This window comes from Penaeus japonicus, unplaced genomic scaffold (assembly GCF_977035675.1).
Source record: "Penaeus japonicus unplaced genomic scaffold, GWHDUDI00000001_assembly GWHDUDI00000011, whole genome shotgun sequence".
Lineage (NCBI taxonomy): Eukaryota > Metazoa > Arthropoda > Malacostraca > Decapoda > Penaeidae > Penaeus > Penaeus japonicus.
In genome coordinates, this window is record NW_028234413.1 from 34,411,846 (window position 1) to 34,423,186 (window position 11,341).

General features: G+C 36.7%; 2 protein-coding genes across 6 annotated transcripts in view; both read right to left on the reverse strand.

Annotated features, from left to right (window-relative positions):
• The window catches only part of LOC122243318 (uncharacterized), a 13,385-nt gene extending 7,353 nt beyond the window's left edge, over positions 1-6,032 (reverse strand). The window contains exons 1-4 of one of the 5 annotated variants that reach the window (XM_086541987.1): positions 5,698-5,826; positions 5,124-5,249; positions 4,755-4,913; positions 4,088-4,342 (exon numbers count right to left, since the gene is read on the reverse strand). In XM_086541987.1, the coding sequence (XP_086398113.1) occupies positions 4,088-4,342; positions 4,755-4,907 (408 nt within the window). In that variant the 5' untranslated portion in view covers positions 4,908-4,913; positions 5,124-5,249; positions 5,698-5,826. Of the gene's footprint in view, positions 1-134; positions 627-4,087; positions 4,343-4,754; positions 4,914-5,123 lie in introns of those variants that run through there. The other 4 variants (XM_086541986.1, XM_086541985.1, XM_086541988.1 and 1 more) reach the window with 4 other exon arrangements.
• Positions 5,333-8,340, reverse strand: LOC122260721 (uncharacterized). Its single transcript, XM_043028120.2, has one exon. The coding sequence runs from the start codon at positions 8,187-8,189 to the stop codon at positions 7,002-7,004; it is 1,188 nt and encodes a 395-aa protein (XP_042884054.2). The 5' UTR covers positions 8,190-8,340; the 3' UTR covers positions 5,333-7,001.
• Between the last annotated feature and the right edge of the window lie 3,001 nt (positions 8,341-11,341).

The following is an 11,341-nucleotide window of genomic DNA, read 5'->3' on the forward strand; positions in this document are numbered from 1 at the left end:
TGTACTGCAAATAATCACCAATATAATGTAGTTACAATAACGATATTCATTCACAACTGACGAGAGAGAGAGAGAGAGAGAAAGGGGGGGGAGGGAGAGAAAGAGAGAGAGGGGCACCTAGCAAAACTTCTCACCCATTCCAGCAGACTGTCCATATTCATCACCTCGTATCTTTGGTGAGTTTTTTCTGTCACATGAATATCAGGTACATTTTCAAGTTTAAAACTTGAACGTGATGAGGTAGATGCACTAGGTTGAGCTGGTGGGGGTGTGGCGACGTGTGTTGTGGTGCTATCAGCTGGTCGACCCACCTCCTCCCCCTCACTCTGTTCGCGCTGTCTCCTCCATCGAGCTTCTGTAAGCTTCTTCATCTTCATTTTCTGCTTTTTGGAATGACCCATGGTTGCCGTAATGGTAGAATGAATTATGTACCAAAAAGCAACGCTCAAACACGAGTAAATTCTGGTAAAAGACACAAGTGGGATAGAGTTCACAAATACATCTTCAATCTGCTGCTCATGGCGGGTAACTGAGGCAAGTTTGTGCTTGTCGAGGAGATGGCAAGACTCAGTAACCGTTATCGCACCAGAGGTACCAAATCGCCGCATCCCACCACACATAAGCATGGAAAATCAAACCAAAACAACAAACAACATAAGAGCTAGACTTTACCCAGACATGTAAATGGCTGCCGCCTCACGTCCCTTTAAGGACACTGTCTCTACGTTCGATCGTGATTACGCATTTCCGGTCCTCCCATCCTCCCATTTTAATGTAAGACAATGAAAATTTGACACAATGTGCAGGGGAATGGGATGCATCTGTGACAGGAATTTCATTGAAATCCATTGAGAACTTTTTAAACAACAGACGATTTACTTGCAACTTTGAGTTACTTTTGAAATTATGCTATATTTCCAAAAGTATGAGGAGAATAATTTCCTTTGGTGTACAGTTAGTAGACATCCTGATGTACCTAAACTAGTACTCGTAGTTGTAAGTGAAAAAGAAAGAAGTCAGCCTAGCAGCAAATTATGAAGAAAAAAAAAAAAATCAAAAAAAATTCAAAAATACATTTCAAGTAGGATAAAAATGAACTTACTAGTTTTGTTAGAACCAAGTATTACGATCATTTTCCAACAAGAATGATCAAAATCCCTTATTTACAACCGGAGTTTTTGTTACTTTTGTGCGAAAAAACTAGTTTTGAGATAATTGCATTTTCATGTTTACATGTTCACTACTCCATAAAAGTGCCTCCAAAGAGTATCAAATGCACATATCTACTTATATAATCCTTTGAACATTTCTGGGAAGTAAGCAGCAGATGTTCATTACACTTTGTCATGTTTATGAGTGGAGCTGCAGTGTGGGGAACTTCGTACAAGGCTCCTGGTCCCCTGTTATTTATGTATAGATCAAATATACAATATGTTATATGCATATTATATAATTTCAATACATAAATAACATATTATACAGGGTCTCAGTAGAGCCATCCCACCTCATTGTTGCCAGGAAATGCTTCTTCAAAATCCACCAGGTTGGTAGTCTGGTCCAGGAACTCAGTTGTGAACTCACAAAATTCAGCAGGTCTGATAATCTCCGATGTGAAATACTGTACAATGTACAGTATTTCACATCGTATACATGCCACTATTTTCACTCGCTTCGTGAACGCTTGCAAGTTCAGGTGGCGACAAACTATGTCTAAAGCTTGCTGCACTTTGGGTGGGAGGTGGGTGGAAGCGGGAGGCAGGAGCAGAAGAGTCGGCGGCCACCTGTTGCTCACCAACAGTGTTGCCGCGTTTTCTACACACACCGTGGAATTGACTGAGTGTTGCCTTTGAGAGGGCTTACTTTTTCGGTTCCGTTTCCTAACTGGCAACTCATTGGGTTTCCACATACTCTTTTTGTAGCATTCTTTGCTATATTTTCTAAAGTACATGACAAAATTAAGTTTTACTTAGGTCTATCTAAATTAGACGGATTAATATAGTTATTGTGAGTGCGTAATCAAAATTTATTTGTCTATACTTTCATATTTAGCTTTCTCGCCTTTACTGAAATAATATCGGAACATATATTATAGCAATACTGTATATCGTATAATAAACTATGTCATAAATGTTAGTCTTAGCAGTCTATTTATTAGCAATATCTGAAGAAAAAAATGCATGCTGTCGGAGTTGTATAAATGTATTGACAAAATACAAACATATTTAAGAGACAAAGAAACAGAAAATAATTGGACTAAAGAATTGGTATAAGTGTATTGACAAAATACAAACATAAAAGAGACAAACAAACAAAAAATAATTGGACTAAAGATATTAACAAAATAGAATATGAAAACTCAACAGAACCAACAAAACATTAATAATTACAATAACACAGGATAACAAACAAGGGAAAAGTGAAGGGAAGTGCGGAAATGACAGGGAAGAGTGAGAAAAAATAAACTTAAAGTAAAAGAGGAAAAAGGAAAATAAGCTTGAACATAAAGGATGGACAATAAAATTACAGCATGATTAATGTAACTTAAACACAATTTAGCATATCTTTGGGTGGTTTAAAGTTATAACATCCTTTTTTTTAACATGTTCTGAAACTACAGTAAGGGATTTTACCGAGTGCATTTCTAATTTATTTCTTACGTCTGTCTTAATCAAATTTATCTTAGAAAAAAGTCTTTCAGCATCAGTATTAGTTACAGGTAGGGCAAGAATTTGAATTGCTAATTGACAAATATTTTTGAATAAATATTCTCCATCTTCCTGTACATTGCCTAGTGCTATAAAAAATGAGACCGCGTCGCATGCTGATTCGTTGGCCTTTAAACGAATTTCGGGAGATAAATCTACACTGTCTAACAGCCTCCACTCGTTATCCAACAACTGGACATCTCCTTCATATACTCGCGGGAAGATTTCTACCACAGGATACAGAGAAGGCATTTTACATCGTGTCTTTGGATAAAAAGGTTACAGGTTTGAAAATGGAAGCTTTTTCCCATGATGGGTCATTCAAATCAAATCTTTTTTTAATTTCTTAACACATTTTAATGTAAAAATTTAGACACCTACTTTTAACATATATAATCATCTCAACATTCTTATAATATTCATTGTCTTGAATGATTTTCATCATGTATGATCCAAAATACATGTTATCCAATGGGAGATGGTTAGATTGCTGGGCTGGATCAAAGTTGCCCAAGTTACAAGCTTTGTCTATTAGATCCTTTTTGCAGAAATATTGGAGAGTTGTTTCATACATGGTAAAAATATGAAACTGAACAGAATGGATAGTTGGGCTTTCCCTCTGAAAAGTTTGATTTGCTCTCCTGAATATGGCCAAAATAAAAGTTAAAAAATTTAGATATAAAAACACAGAAGGGTCATTGAGATGTTTTAAAATGAAAACAACTGAGGGAAACTTCTCAGCTTCTTCAAGGTTGAAAAAATAATCCTTAAGGGCGTTCCACTGCTCCAAAATTCTGTCTACTGCTGCAGAGAGAGAGAGCCATCGAGTCTGACATGCATGTAATATTTTGTGAGGCTTTAACTCGTGTAGCGCCTGAAATCGTTTGAATGTATGCTTCCTTTTGGCACTGTGGGAAAAATGATTATATATATTGCGGATTAAATCCTCACAATTCCTCGGGAGAGTTTTTGCTGCCTCTGAAGCACATAAATGTAAAGAATGGCAGATACATTTAAAAATGGTGATTCCAGAAAATGTTTGCTTGAGCCTGCTGCACAGCGAATTATTTTCTCCCATTATTGTACTTGCTCCATCAGCTGCAAAACCTACAAAGTTGGTAAGAGGAATATTATTATTTTTCAAAATTCTCAATAAATTTTGGTAGAGATTCACCTGTAGACCCAGTTAAATCCGGATTGTCGCCATAAACATCCACGAGATCAAGGAGGCGTGTCTTCATAGCCCCCTCTTCTGCGTCAAAGAACTTTACAATAATTGCAAGACATTTTTGTGTGCTGACATCTGTAGTTTCATCTATTATGATAGAGAATCTATACTTTCTTAGTTTTTGTATTAGACCATCAGTTATAAAATTACCAACCTTTTTCACAAAGTCACTGCATTTGCTTCTTTTAACATGCATGGCCTGTGCAATGGCAGAATCCGGGAACATGGTCTTAAAGAGGTCAGTCATATTGTCGGCAATCAGAAACGGCAGGTTGTGTTCAGCAATGAAACTTATCATTAAGATGGTCGATATCTTTATTTGCTGCAGTAAATCGGGTCCTTCAGCATGGGCATCATCCTTCATCAAGTCAGCATCACTAGATGTGCTGGCAGCGTGAATCTGGGTCTCCTGAAAGAAAAAAAAGTAATATAATATAAAGAAGTATACTAAACTGTCTGATTGCAGACAATATAAATTACATTCAAATTAACAGAATGCCAAAAAATGGTTCGTCAATACGTAATATAGATTGTGTAAGATGTGAAATATTTTATATAAATGCAGGATATGTTAATAAATAAACAGGTTACAAACTGAATCATCAATATTTTTAGAGCTTAACATAATTTCTTTATCGGTTTACTTTCAATTATTCTCATATATAATAAAAAATCTAGTATCAACATCTTTGGACTCCTAGCTTACATGATCCTGTATGCAATATAGGAAATTATATAAATTAAGCTTTTACAACAATTATAATGTTTTAGGAATATCATAAAATATAAAAGTTAAGGAATATAGTATAAAAATAGCTTACCATGTGCCTTCTAATAGTTGTAAGACTTGCTGCAATTGTCTTCTGACACTTATTGCAGAAGGCCTTCGTCGGCTCTCCTTCCACCTTGGATAGCCAAGGCTGAAACTCTTTATTCTGCAGCCACTCGTCTCGAATTTTTCGCTTACTAGCCATAGCATCCTACAAAAACATTTAGATATTGAGCAATAATTTACGATTTTTTGTAATTTTATTTCAAATAGTTTCGGGTGATTAACCATTTTCTCTGAAAGACTATTACACTGCACATTTTCTTTGGCAAGTTAAAGAATAACTAAAGTATTTCAGAAAGCATCTAAAAATATAAAAAAAAACAATGCTAATATTCTGATATCTGAGAGCAACACTTACCGAAATCTGAGAAAAAGATGAAGTTGATTATTCAATTAATAATTGTCGAGAGCTCAGAAAACTTGGGTCAATGTGTCTTCTTGAAAAACAGCAAAAGTGACACTCTTTTCTTCCGGTTTGAATCAGCTGTCAAATTGCGACAGTGCTTTGGTTCTAAATTGTAACATATGCTTTTTTATTGTATTTTCAATGATGTATGCAAACAAAAGTACCTCCAAATGTTTTTATTGGCAAAATTATCATTCAATCATCTCATTTAACCAGATTTGCAAATGTAGAATTTTATTCTACGTTTTATGGATCCCTCCACGTCATTATCCATGGCTATTTTTTCAGGCTTTTATGTTGGAATCGTTTGATATAACTATCTACTATGTTGTCATTTAATATGAATACAATTTTTATTTTTTTCATCATTAAAAACGTCGAATAAAGAAAGCACTGTTTGCTTCGTCGCGCGCGGAGTGTAGAAAAAAAATTCCACGCGAGTTGCCAGGTGTCGCTATTTATCTCCATTTATGCTCAAAATTCTACGAAATGGCAACACTGGAGTCGGTGGTCACCTGTTGCTCACCAAACTGCGCGGTGCACGTAGGGTCACCCTTGTCTTTCTTCCACCTCTTCATAACGTTCTGACGACATGCTGCACGTATAGCCTTCTTCTTGGCACTCACACGAGGCATATTTAGTTATGGAGTAGTGAAATATACACTAGAACACTGTAAAACACGATGTAGCACGTGGAGAAGAGACGCAAGGGTTATCACATCCTTTCCTCGATTGAACTGGCGCGGTGCTGGGAGCATGGTGGCTGTGCTGCCGCTGAACACAGCCTAAACTATCGTACATCAATATCAGAGCATAAGATTCTCAAAAAAACAGCAAACGAAAAGACAAAATACAAGGAAAACAAACCATAACAAGGAGAGGGGCGTGGCTGACGGGCGGACCTTTAAATTTGTCCCTTTAAACCTGCCATTACCTAAGAAGGGTGGCGTTGTGCGTCTGGCAACTAGTCCTGCGGTGTTCAGGGACCCCACACCAGTCCACACACGAAGTTTGAAAAAATCGAATATTTTTCACCGAAATGCGAGACAATGCCCTTACAATGTTGCCATACGTTTTGAGATATTTCCTGGCCAAAACTTTATTCTTAGATACTTTTGAGATGTAAATATGCGAAAAAATAGAAAATGATTTTTTAAGTTCCAGCTGTTTCGTCTGACCTTAAAAAGGGTACTTGTTTTAAATAGGAATATGTGAAGGTTTCATGATAGGTGTAATAGTAAATTTTATATAAATATTTATCGAGCGAAAAATTAAATATTTTTTCGATACCGCTATTTTGGTAATCATACATATTACGTAGACTTCGTCTTATTATCTAATTATCGCTGTCACACTAGCACTTTTCCGTCAATTTTTGAGCGAATTGTCGTTTTTCTAGTCAGACGATAATTCGGAGTTTCCGCGTGAAAACATTTCCGAAATGAAATCAAGAACTATATTTTAAAATGTTTGTATTTGTTTAAAATAATTATTTATAATAAAATTGAATGAATCTTATTTTTCTGATAAATATGAAATTAGCAAATATTGATATGCAAATCTGCATTTTATTTCCATAATTAATTGTTTTAAGTGCACGATTTGATTGTTTACATCAGTCAGCCGCAGAGCGCGCCATTTCTCCTCCAGATTTGAAACACCATGGGCTGTGCCAATTCTTTTGCATGGACACACGCCCTTTAGAGTTATATTTGATTGAGAACATTTTCTTGTTTTTTCTTGTTACGCTCATCATCTGCTAAAACAAAGTTTAGCATCGCTGCGCACTATCGCTTGTACGGCGCCTTTGTTTACAACTGTGATAGCACCTTAGTGTGACTGCATGCCTCCAAAAATTGACAATTTTTGAAAGTTGACGAAAAAAACGACGGAAACCATGCTAGTGTGAAAGCAGATGGCAGCCGATGTGTCATCGTCGTGATCCGTGTATGACTTTATCAAATTTCTTGCCTCGCTCGCCTTCGTTTTGTGGAGAGTCAGCTGTAGCTCCATGTCTTTCTTGCGCTGTTCTTCCTTCTTCTCCGTTGCCACTTCAAGCTCGATGTCCAACCTGTCACAAGTACTGTATGTGTCAACCTTGGGAGGTCTGGTCCCGATGTTGTAGCTGGAGAATATCTTGCTGTAGCCATCGAAAGAAATAATCTTCTCAGCATCCACATTCCTCTCCTCACACCACAGCTGGAAGAGGTCGTAGCAGTGTCGGTGAGTATACCCAGGAGGAAGGTACAGGCGGTAGCGACTCTTTGCACGAGAGTAGTGTGACGAACACGTGGGCAAGGACTTGATGTGGTCGTGAGCGAGCTCCAACACGTCGTCAGGCTTCTTGTTGTGCGGCCGTCCTGTCCCACGACGATCTACAGGTAACACACCCGTCTCTCCCACCTTCTTCAGGACGTTCCAGACACGTGTCTCACTGATGCTATGTATGCTGAGGAAGGCTTTCTTGCACAGCAGATTCCTTTTGTTATTGATGAGGACACCATACTCATACGTCTTCTTCCTCCTGCTGTCTGGACCCACACTCGGCACCTTCACCTCCTTTGAGAGAACCATCTTGAAGAGGTAAGCCGACTGCGCATTATGATCGCCCATCTTCCAATATTCATCGAATATCAGCTTAACTGTGTCTTCTCCCAACTTCTCAAAGCAACGCTTAGGGCATCCACACGGCTCCCCGATCTGGCGAGCAGGCACAAACTTATTCCTACCCACGCTGACATACTCTTGGCCTCTATTTCTCCTCCTCTTGGCAACAGATTTCTTCCACTGCGACACGTCTCCCTTCTTCTTCTTACTTGGCTCTTCTCCATCACCTTCAGGATGAACATCCACAACTGGAGAGGCGGTAGAGGCTCTGCTACAAGCCATCAATGCAAAAAAAAATCGAGGAGAAAATTGTGTTGATGCTGCTTCGACGAGATTCTGGACTAGAGTGGCGCGAGCGAGAGCGTTAGCGTGGCTGTGATTGGCTGAGGCGCGGTGTGAGTGTGACGTCATAGCCGTACGCGCCGCTGATTGGGTTACGCACGTCAGGCAGGAACAGCTGGCCTGGGGACGTTACTATTCTTTGGCTGAGAATCGCGCGGGATATCTCACTACTTTTTCGCGCGCTTTTTCATTCGACTTCCCACCGTGTTTTAGTTACGTAGAAGGTCGGATTTTGCTTGGCCTACTTCACCATAAGATTTTTACACCCCTCTACTCCATGATGCTGCCTTTATCTCAAAACCTCAAAATTCAGGGTTACGATTGTTTCGCAGGCGGGGCCTCATATATATATATATATATATATATATATATACATATATATATATATATATATATATATATATATATTTATATATATATACATATATATGTATGTATATATATATCCTATATATGTATATATATACATATATACATACAAATATATATATACATACAAATATATATACACACACATATATATACATATTTTTTATTATATACATATTATATATATAATATATACAATATATGAATAATATATATATAACTATTTATATTATATATAATTACATATATATAATATATATAATTATATATAATATATATAATATATATATATATATATATTTATATATATATATATATATGTGTGTGTGTGTTGTATATATATATATATATATATATATATATATATATATATATCCTATATATGTATATATATACATATATATACATACAAATATATACGTATATACAAATATATATATATACATACAAATATATATATACATATATATATATATATATATAAATATATATATACACAAATATATATATATATATATATATATTATATACATTTTATTTTTATTATATACATTATATATATATATAATATATATATATATAATATATAAAGAATATATATATATATATAATATATATAAATAATATATATATAATATATATAATATATATAAATAATATATATATATTATATAAAATATATAATATATGTACATAATATATATATTATATATATATATATAATATATATAAATAATATATATATAATTATTTATATAATATATATAATTCCTTCATGTACCTCAAGTGAAAGTGATGAATTGCCCTCCTTTACAACACCTCCACTTCGAAGACACAAATTTTGCTCATCTATGTCTTCCTTTTGGGTCTCCTCTCCAGATTCTATTGCAACAGCTGGACTGGTAAGCTCCTCTTCATATTTCAAAGGGTCACCAGTTGTATGAATTTCAACGTGCTTATTTAGTAGAGATTTATCTGTGTACTCTAGATCACAGTAATGACAGCTGAATAGAGTGTTTTCACTGACGTCACAATTGATAAGAGTTCCTGGATGCGCGGCCATATTGGAGGTACGCTGAGTGGTGATGTTCTTGTGTGGTTGGCTACAAGCGTTTTTAAATTTAAATATTGTGGTTGCAGTAGCCATAACCCTTTTCCTTTGAAACCGATCCTGGCAGCGTTTAAATCTTTCTGTTGCTGAATGCGAATTATCTTTCTTATCAGACGGGGTGCTTTCAGGCATCATGTGCAAAGAAGGAACCCAGTCTGGATCATCTCTTTGATAAAGCTCTGCTCTTTTACCTGTGTAATTAAATAGATTTAAGTTAGATTTTTTTCCTTAGGCACCATCCCTGGAGATGCTGCTATTATGGCCTAACTGGGGTTGGGGGGTGGGGGGGGCTGGTTGGTTTGAAGGTCTTACCACTTAGGGATATTTCAAGATTTTACTGCCAGTTGATTCTTTGCATAGCCAATTGCAATAATAATCAGTAGTAAAATAGGATTTTCCATTGCTGAAAGAAATGACATGCTTGTCAAACTTCTATGTTATTAATTACAGAACCAAAAGGCTACCAAAAGGCATAATGTTGTTTTTTTGCCACAATTTGGGGGCTATTGTAAAAATACATTACCATTTCAGGGGTTATCTTAGAATGTAGGCTTTGGCCTTATTTGACCCTGGAGAAGGAACCCCTGATAGGCCATAATGGGAGTACATGCTTTTTTAAGAAACCTAGCTTAGGAAGTTTCTTAACACAGTTTCTTATATGTTTCTCATATTGCCTAGAAAGCATATTCTAAATAAATATGAAAATTCATGATTACCTGACACAAAATGAACTGAGCAAACTCTGATGTTATCCAAGTTTTTCCCTTCAAAGTTCTGCTGCAGGCGTGAAAGCCAAAGCCGCCTTCGTTCCTCGCTCAATTTCAGAGTATTTTCTCCCTGGTTTCGAATTATCTTGGGCAATCTATAAAACTTAAGGTGTGATTCTCGATCTTGCCTACTATGACAGCCATAGACACGACAGTAATTCACCATTTTAGCCAATGAATTCTGCAAATCTACGCGAATGTACAGTCTTCCTCTCCCTTCAATGCCTCCAATATGGCCGACGCGAGATTTGTGACGTCACGTGTAAACACTCTATACTTTAACAGTCTTGAGAACATTTGCATCAAAGATAGTATACGAAAGATAGGTGAGAACGTATGAAATTAATAGAAATCGGTGTTCCCATCTTGTTGACAGGTGCCACCATAATAATGCCATCTACTGACATAGTCCAATGGTGTATGACGTCATTACAGTAGCCAGGACGTCATGCGCTCTTTCGGTGGAATTATGTTTGTAGTCCAATGGCAAATGTGACGTCATGCAGCAGCCTTGATGCCATGTGTCTTTTGATAGATTCACACGGTTATGTATATAAACATGTTTATGATGAATCTTTTTACTATTATATGTGGACTTCTGTAGGTTATATTCCAAACCATAATATAAGTATATATTCTTGTGTTACAAACACAGTGATTGGATCTACTAAATCAATTTGAGAGAGAAAGAGAGGGAGGGAAGGAGACAAAGAGAGAGAGAAAGAGTGAGTGAGAGAGAAGGAGAGAGAGAGGGAGGGAGGGGAGGGGGGAGAGAGAGAGAGAGAGAAGGAGACAGTGAGGGGGGGTAAAGGAGAGAAAGAGAATGGTAGAGAGAGAGAGAGGGGGAGTAAAGGAGAGAAAGAGAAAGAGGGGATGGAGAGAGGGTAGCGAGAGAAAGTGAGTGAGAGAGAGAGGGGGGGGGGAGGAAAGAGCAATAAACCAAGAAAGCTGCTCCTGCCGTGTTCTTCACACCC

What these genes read in the sequence shown, in the direction of transcription:
- LOC122260721 (XM_043028120.2), bottom strand. Translation starts at nt 8,189, where the DNA reads ATGACGTCACACTCACACCGCGCCTCAGCCAATCACAGCCACGCTAAC.